We start from the raw sequence: 9,451 nt of genomic DNA on the forward strand, positions 1-9,451 counted from the left end.
CTTCAAAACTTTGTAATTTTCGAATTAACTCGCACAGACAATCCTGTTTACTCATGCACTAGAAAGCTAAAAAGCAGCTCTTTGAGTCAGAAGAAAACAATTCAACAGAAAAAGAATCCCATCCAAAAGTCCATTCCAAGTTGGCTCATATTTCTGCCTTTGAGAACAACAACTCTAGCATATTGAAGGTGGATTACCTGAGATTGGTGTTGCTTCGACAATAAACATTGGTTGGGTTTGACCACCAAGTATTCTCAATGGAGCTCATTTCAGTACTAATACATAATCGCAAATTGAAGTTAAACATGAAATCCTATAACATCAATTAACAAAATATAGATACTGGATTGGGGACTGTAAATAATTACAAATCCATGTTCACTACATACATAAATAAGCAGGCACTCATTCCAATTTCAATAAGAAAAATAGGATGTAATATGCTAGTGACAGGCAAAAGCAGAAAACTGTAAACAATCATAAGCTAAAAACTACATATAGAGTAATGGGAACTTAGCCGTAGCATCGGATAGGATCATTGCACCCTTTCTCAGCAGATTGTTTAAAACCTAATCGACCTCCTTTGGCAAGGTACTGCTGGTGATATTCCTCTGCTCGATAGAACTTCTTGGCAGGCAGAATCTCGGAAACAATCTTTCGGTTCAAGAGTTTCTGTTGTTTTTCCATGGACTCCCGCGCTACCATCTCCTGCTCCGGCGTGTAGAAGTATATACCAGATCTATACTGTGTTCCCACATCATTCCCCTGCCAAATGATTAACCATTAATAATTAACCATTAAAAAACCCCAATTATTTTTTGCTATCATAAGAATTAAGAATCCACCTGGCGGTTGAGGGTAGTAGGATCATGGCGAGCCCAGAATACATCAAGCAAAGTGTCAAAGCTACACTCTTTAGGGTCATACTGAACCCTCACAACTTCATTATGGTTGGTGGACCCCGTACACACGTCTTCATAGCTAGGATTATGCATAAACCCTTGGCTATACCCCACCTCCGTTTTGGTCACCCCTGGAACTCTCTGGAAGGCCAATTCAACACCCCAAAAGCAACCCGCACCGAACTGAGCAAACTGTTGACCAGGAGCAGGGACGTCGTCGTCTGGACCCTGAGCGATGGAGGAACCCTCCATGGACGGGGCTGGCTTGTTGTTGGCTCCGAAGCCTAGATTTTTAAGGATGTTCATGGGGCGTGTGTGAAGGGAAATGGATCGTCTGGTTTGAGGGAAAGGGAGAGAGATAGGAGAGAAAGAGTGGGGAAGCTTGGGAGAATGAGAAAAAAAAGGTTTAGCGACCAGAGAAGAAGAGAAAGAAGTAGTAAGCGCAAGGCTTCGAAGCATTTTTAAGGGTATTTGAGAACAACAACAATGGTGATGCTATTATTTCACTATTTTATTTTGGGATTCTCCCTTATTTTCCCATTTTTTGCAAAGGGTATTATTATTTTCTGCCACAAACCAAAATGAGTTGTTTTTTAAAAGAAAATTAACAAGTCAACTAAAGTATAAGACAAGATTATTATTAGGTGTAATTTGGAAGAGCCTGGAACAAGAGAGGAGATTGGGTGTCTGGTAATAAACCAGAACAACGTGTCGCGAGTGCCACCACACTCACACGGCCCGTTTCATTGGGTTTTCATCTCATAACTACACGCTTAATGTCTTGGGCCCAAACAACTTGTGCCAACCTTCTTCCACTTCCATCATACTTAGTTTGCATACAAGGCTAATTAATTAATTATGATGCATTCGGATGAATTTATTTATTTAAAAAATATATAATATATAATATAAAATAGTTTTTTATACAATATTAAAAATAAGAGATAAAAGTAATAGGGTTCTTTGTTAAACAAATGTGATAATATTGATGTTTTTTTGTTATGATGTTTTATAATTATCTGAAACAATTAAACATATTAGAAGAGAAGAAGTTAGAAACAAAGAATAATATAGTAACATGGAAAATTAAGCTAAAATTGTATTAGCATTTCTAATGAAATCTTCCATGAGTTTACACGGATAGATATCTCAAAACCCCTTCGGAAGGTGGTTTGCTTGGTAGGGAGTGTAGAGAAAGAGATTGTCTGTGCTATTAAATACGAACAGCTTCCAGTTTTATATTAAATATGAACAGCTTCCGGTTTTATGTTACATTTGTGGGATTGTTGGGCACACAACAAAAAAATGTGTTAAACAAGCCGAAGGTATGGATCAGGGAGAGAATAGACTCCAGTACGGTAATTGGCTCAGGGTGCAACTGAATGGAAATGGACAGAATCGAGGAAACTGGAGGAATGGAGTGGAAATAATTGAGAGTAAGGTGGAAGCTAACACTGAGACAAATGAAGGAAAGAAACGAAGTGGGGATGAGTCAGAACTTATGGGCCTTAAAGAGAAAGAGAAAATTAAGGTTGGTGAGGAGGACTCAGAATCGGGATCAACCATAGAGAAACGCCATACAAGACTCATGCGTGATGGAGAAGGAAGAAACAGGGGTAAAAGAGAAAGAATAAGGGGAGGAAATGGGGAGAATGTGGATGAAAGTCCAGCTAAAGTTGTTCGAAGAAAACTTATGGATTTTATCTCACCTGGTAAAGCGGTGGTTGGCGACCAGCCCCGCCAAGAGCCATGGAACTCTTATGTTGGAACTGTCGTGGGCTTGGAAACCCTGCGACAGTTCGGGACCTTAAGCAACTTCTCGTTGCTAGTGATCTAGATGTTATTTTTCTATGTGAAACTAAACTGCGTTCTAACAAAATTGCTCGGGTGCGGGATCAATGTCGCTTAGACGGATGCTTGGTTGTCAACTTTGTTGGGAAGAGTAGGGGTCTCGCGATGTTAAGGAAAGATGGGATCAAAGTTGATATTCAGAATTATTCGTGACACTATATAGACTCGGTGATTCAACTGGAGGACTAGAGATCGTTTAGGTTTACGGGGTTCCATGTGCGTGTGGACCCGAACCAGAGAAATGACTCATGGAATATGCTTAAAAGAGAGGGGGGTACGGTCAATGAAATTTGGATTGTTGGTGAGGATTTCAACGCCATTGTTAACGAATTTAAAAAGGAGGGTGGGCGGAGGAAGTCTAAGGCTTTAATGGATGATTTTTGCAACGTCATTGAGGAGCTTTCCTTGGTTGATATAAAGACGGTCAAGTGTTGGTATACTTGGGTGAATAATCGTGAAAGGTCAACTATGGTCAGGGGTTGGTATACTTGGTTGATATAAACAGGTCACTGCAATTCTAAATGGGCTTTCTCTTAAATATGAGGCAGTTGTGACTATCATCACATCAAGCCAAGTCTTGTATGGTGTTCAGGCAATTACAACCATGCTTCTGGATGCTGAAACAAGTTTTACAAGCTACAATAGTTTATGTGTCCAGTTCAGCTAATATGGTTACAAATCGTCCAGTTGACTCCATTGATAGTTCTCAGCAACCATCGTGTCGTCCCAACTCAACACCTGCACAAAGTCGTGGACGTGGCCATTCATCTAGCTCGCGTATTCAATGTTAATTATGTGGGAAGACCTGTAACACCCCAAACCCAGCCTGAACGTTATGGCCGGATCGGTCGATGTCACATGGTAGTGTGTTTGAAAACCATAACTTTGCTTAAAACAATTTTCGTTTAGAAACTTTTTATTATTACTTATTAATTCTAAAATCGTGTTATTTATTCAGTCAAAAGTTTTTAAAACGTTTATTCAATGCGGAAGATTTTAAAACGGTTTACGTATTTGTGAGTATTTTGTTAAAATGTTTGTTTCTTTTGAAAGCCCGAGTTTCCTTGATTCTAGTAGTTATAAACCATAACCAATAAGAAATCCCAAACTAAAATAAAAATCCATAAAGGTCATATTTACAATAAAATACCCAAATAAAATTTAAAATCATAAATAAGTACGAAATAGTATAAAAGGGGTCGTATGGCCACCATCGAGTCCTCCGCTGCACCGATCCGTTAGGTCTGGGGATTACTTGTACAGATTAAATCGAAGGGGTGAGTTTAAGTAACTCAGTGTGTAATCCCCACATAAACAAACAGACAGTATACACATGATCACAGTTTGGGCCTAAGCCCTTTCCATAACCGTATCAGTTTCAGTTTGGCCTTAGCCCATCTCAGTACAGAATCAGTCATGTAGTTGGGCCTTAGCCCATCAATGTATCAATAGTAGTAACAGATATGCAATCACAAAATCCTACCCAGCCAGCCTCTACACACCATCTCCGTCCAACCCTACACTCCATGTGGGGATATAATTAACCCACCCATCCCTATACTCCAAGAAGTAATGAGTGCGGCACTAGATAGTAATTTGCAGTTGAGCTGCCAATAAATTAGGCTCGAGGCCTTTCAGTACACTTCCTCTGAACAAAATCAACCCCCAACCCAACCCAATGCAATGCAATATATAGTTATGACATGCTATAACATGGTAACAATACGTACAATATCAATTCAGTGAAACATCATCAAGCTCGATAACATGTATACATATAAATAAGTTATACAGTTATTTAATTCAATTAGGGGTCTAAGTAAGCTTACCGACCCTACAGTAGGTTCACATTCGTCTTAGGGGACCCGTGTAACCTTGGCAACAAAGCAGTGAAAATGGGCTCACACACCTATGTTGTTTGCCCGTGTGGCCCAAACAGCCTAATTTGGCCTTGGCCGTGTGGATCATATGGCCTGGTCCAGAATCCCATACACCCGTGTGGCCCACACGGCCCAAATCGGTCGAGCTTGTGTGTTGTACATGGCCTACCTGGCCATCAATTGGCTGTGTTTGGTGCACACGACCTGGCCTCATCGATCACACGCCCGTGTTAGGGCACACGTCCTACCACACAGGCGACCACATGCTCGTGAGGCGTCGACAGTAAGGTTTTCGGCTTTTATTGAAACCTCATTTTCTATGCAATCGAGTACACACCTGGTTTTGATTTGAAGCTAAAGCCACCATGAGCACTCCAGAACCTATTATTGACCAACATTTCACTCAATTAGTTCAAAACACTCGAATTAAACTTAACCCTAAAACGAAAAAGTTCTCTTCCAAGCGAAAAAACCCTTACCTTACGAACTATAGATGTTTCTCTCTATAACTCGGCACTAGCACAGCCCTTCACACTCGATTTTCGGTTGTCAACACAGTTAAACAAAGGTTCCTCAATTAATAACTTAAAAACCAAAATTTTAAAGCACATTATCACTTACCGAACGAGTGTAACCCTATGTTACACAATATGACTAATTGAAAACAAAGTTGAAAAGAGAAAGGAAGGAAAAAGGTGGATTCAGCAAGAGGGAGGGTAAAATTCGGCAGCAAAGGAAAAATGGAGGGGGAAACGGCAGAGACTTTTTGCAGGAGAGAAGAAAAATAACTGGGTAACTCCCAAATACCCTATTTTGCTCCTACTAAACCATATCCGTTTCAACTACTTCAGCATTCCAGTCCATCTCAAACACCTACACAACATTAATAGCAAAAATAATGCCCAAGTACAAACTTGAACACAAGACCTCCCTCACACCAACACTCCACTTAACCACCAGACCATTAGGCCCATTCTGACATTATTTTACAAACAACAACACTCCACTTAACCACCAGACCGATAGGCCCATTCTGACATTATTTTACAAACAACTCTACTTAAACCCTTTAAACAAGGCTAAGGCTTCAATCATTAAAAATTTCAAAATTTTCCCAAGTCGAGGCTTGAACTTGTGGCCTTACACATACACCCAGAACATTTAACCACTGAACCAGATACACAGTTGTGTTAAATAATAATAAAAACATAAACAGGTATTTTTGGGTCGTTACAAGACCAGTTATCCTGTAGATTGTTACTAGTATTGGTTTGATACAAGCTATAAAAGTCAAACATATAGGCCTCCTCCACAAGCCAACATGTGTATGTTTGGTAATGGGGTTCTAATTTCTCCTTGGCTGCCATAGTCTAGCTCATCTATATCTCTTTTTTCTCCTGTATTAAACTCTCAAGGCAATTGGGTTTTCCCTCCTCCAACACCTCAGAATTAGACAAATCCATTCCATTCATCAACACAACCTATGAATGTTCCTGCAGAACCCTCTAACTCTCAAGCATATATGGTAACTCTGACACTGTAGAAGACAATGCTTGGTATTTGGATTCTGGTTCTACTCATCATCTTACTCATTTTGTTGTCTCAATGAGTGAAAGCACTTCATATAGTGGCTCAGGTATGGTCTATGTGGGTGATGGTGCTGCCCTACCCACTATTCGTACTGGTCAATCATCCTTACTCATTTGCTTTCTCATAGTATACATGTAATCTCTCTTATTTTTACCTAACATCACTAAAAACTTGACGCCCTGTCTAAATTTACAAAGGACAAATAGGTTTTGTTTGAGTTCTTTTCAAACAAGTTTCAAGTTCAGACTTAAGAATGAGAGAAGTGTTGCTGCAAGGGTCAATTCATAATGGCCTTTACAAGTTGAATCTACTCAATGCCTCTAAGCCTTTGATAACTGATAAATCAGCTCAGTGTTTTACTGTTGAATGTATGACACTTTAGACTAGGCCACCCTTATTTGGCTACATTAAAGAAAGCCTTGCATCATTGTAATGTGTCATTTTCTGATAATAAAATTGTTGTTTGTGTATCTTGTCATTCAGGAAAAGAGCATAAACAACCATTTTCTGTTGTTGTCTCTACATGTACTTCTCCACTTCAAATAGTGGCTGCTGATATTTGGGTACCTGCCCCAGTTCACTCGAATAGTTTTGCTTACTATGTTGCATTCACAGATGCCTATATACAATACACTTGGTGTTACTTCTTAAATAAAAATTTAGATGTGGCTACTGTGTTTCCTTAGTTCCTTCAATAAGTTGAGAGATGCTTTGGTAATAAACTCAAGGTTATTCAAACTGAAGGGGGATGAAAGTTTCAAGAATTAATGTGGTTTTTTACTCAAAAGGGGATTGTTCATAGAATCACATGTCCTTGTACGTCTGAGGAGAATGGTTTGGTTGAGAGAAAGTACAGACAGATCGTGGAAACATGCCTCTCCATACTTGCCTATGCATCACTGCCTTTGTACTACTAGCGTGAAGCATTTAGCAGTGCAGTGTTCTTGATAAATCAGTTACCTTTTCAACCTCTAAGTAATGTCTCTCCCTATGAAAAACTATTTTAAGTAAAACCTAACTACTTGTTTTTTAGAGTCTTTGGCTGTTTATGCTTTCCTAACCTCAGACCATACAACACCAAGAAATTACAGTTTAGATCCATTCCTTACATTTTTTATGATATTCCTCTCAACATAAAGGCTATAAGTGTAGAGATTCTTTAAGAAGAATTTATATATTAAGACATGTCACTTTTCATTCCATTTTAAACTAGCTCAAACTGTCCAAAATCATCCATTAACAGCTCAACATGTCCTACAACTAGCTCAAAGTTGATAATTCCACATCACTCACAACCACAAACAACTTACCAACAGTTTCTAAATCTAACTCAACAACAACCCCTATCAAGTGAGTCACCCAGTCCAATGTCTACCTTACCATTACCTGCTTTTAACCCTATTGAGCTTACTGTTTCTTTTGAATCAAGTCAACCTTGTCTAATGGACACTTCTAAGCCAAGTCAGTTCTCTCACGATATAGTCAATACTCATCCTATGGTAACTTGTAGCAAAATAGATACATTCAAACCCAAAATATATCATTCCAAGGTAACTCAATTGTTTGACACTACACCTGTTGGAATTCATGAGTCAATGATGCACCCTCATTCGCGAGATGTTGTCCAAAATAAGCTGGGAGCCCTTATCAATAACAATGCTTGGACTCTCTGTACTCTCATCTCTTCAAAAAGGTTAATTGGCTGCAAGTGGCTTTTCAAGGTCAAGAAGAAACCTGATAGAACATAGAAAGATATAAAGCAAGGCTCGTTACTAAAGGTTTTTATCAACATGTTGGATCAAAATTTTGTGATACATTTAGTCTAGTAGTTCGTGTTACAATTGTTAGGGTTGTTCTTTCTATTCCTATTATGAATAGATGGGCACTAAGACAAGTAGATACCAATAATGTTTTTCTTAATGGTATATTGACTGAAGAAATCTATATGGATCAACCACTAGGGTTTGAAACTATAGATGTCATTAGAAATCAGGTTGTGTGCAAGTTAAATAAAGCTCTATATGGCCTCAGACAAGCACCTCGAGCATGGTTTCATACGTTGAGAGAGCATCTGGTTGGACAACTTGGTTTTTGTGCTTCTAAAGTTGGCTCTTCATTATTTATTCGATCAAATGGTGAATCTGCATTATTTCTAATGGCCTATGTGGATGGCATTATCATTATAGGAAGCTATTCCAAGGAGATTGATGAAGTTGTTCATCAACTATATAGTAGATTTGCTCTCAAAGACATGAGAAATCTTCACTTATTCATTGGTATTGAAGTTCATCATCTGCAACATAGGATATATCTCGTTTAAAAGAAATATGTTCTAGAGTTATTTCATAAGGCATGTATGGATGAAGTATCACCTACACCAACATTGATGGTAAGAACACCTAAATTAATTGCAACATATGGCAATTCATTTCTTGATGGTCATTTGTATCATAGCATCATTGGAAATTTATAGTATGTCTACATTACACGACCAAACATAGCCTTTTATGTTAACAAACTGAGTCAATACATGAATGCTCTACACAATACTCATTGACAGATAGTGAAACATGTGTTACAATACCTCAATACAACTTTAGATGATGGCTTATACTTTATTAAAGGTTGATTTGAATCAGTTTGTTATTCTGATGCTGACTAGGCATCTAATATTGAATATAGACTATCCATCACAGGTTACTGCATTTACCTTAGCCTCAATCCAGTTGCATGATGTTCCAAAAAGTAGGCTATTATTTTTAGATCTTCCTCAGATGTAGAGTATCGAAGTCTTGCAAATTGTGTTTCTGAATTACTATGGGTGAAGCAACTATTGAGTGAATTAGGTTTTCATCCACAGCATACGCCACTAGTATAGTGTGACAATGCCTCCACAGTATCAATGGCAACCAACCCAACTCACCATGTTAAGGTTAAACACGTAGAGATTGATCATCACTTTTGTAATAGCCCGTTTTTTAGTGGTGTCAAAAATAGTAGTTTCGGGACCACAATTTCGACATGTAAGTATGTAAATATTAATTATTTAATAATTACAAGGTTATTATTGTCATATGAAATTTTACTTAAGAAATTTTATCGTTTAGATAATTAATTGAGTAAAAGGACTGAATTATAAAAGTTGTAAATATTGGCTTTTACTATTTAAAGGAGTTAAATAGGTGTAGAATAAAAGAGTGGTAGACTAATATGGTAATTAAACCATTA

The 9,451-nt window shown here is 38.2% G+C and overlaps 1 protein-coding gene across 1 annotated transcript; it reads right to left on the reverse strand.

Annotated features, from left to right (window-relative positions):
* Nucleotides 1–325: 325 nt before the first annotated feature.
* Nucleotides 326–1,561, reverse strand: LOC108480452 (peptide methionine sulfoxide reductase A1-like). The gene is made up of 2 exons (XM_017783460.2): nt 846–1,561; nt 326–765 (listed from the first exon to the last, which is right to left on the reverse strand). Exons 1-2 carry the CDS (start codon nt 1,359–1,361, stop codon nt 514–516), a joined length of 768 nt encoding a protein of 255 aa, XP_017638949.1. The 5' UTR covers nt 1,362–1,561; the 3' UTR covers nt 326–513.
* Between the last annotated feature and the right edge of the window lie 7,890 nt (nt 1,562–9,451).

Source organism: Gossypium arboreum, chromosome 1, assembly GCF_025698485.1.
Source record: "Gossypium arboreum isolate Shixiya-1 chromosome 1, ASM2569848v2, whole genome shotgun sequence".
NCBI classification, from domain to species: Eukaryota; Viridiplantae; Streptophyta; class Magnoliopsida; order Malvales; family Malvaceae; genus Gossypium; species Gossypium arboreum.

Excerpts from the sequence above, each read along its gene's own strand:
- LOC108480452 (XM_017783460.2), bottom strand. The coding sequence starts at position 1,361 with ATGCTTCGAAGCCTTGCGCTTACTACTTCTTTCTCTTCTTCTCTGGTC. Across the intron at positions 766-845 it reads CTACTACCCTCAACCGCCAG|GGGAATGATGTGGGAACACA; the intron begins GTGGATTCTTAA and ends ATCATTTGGCAG.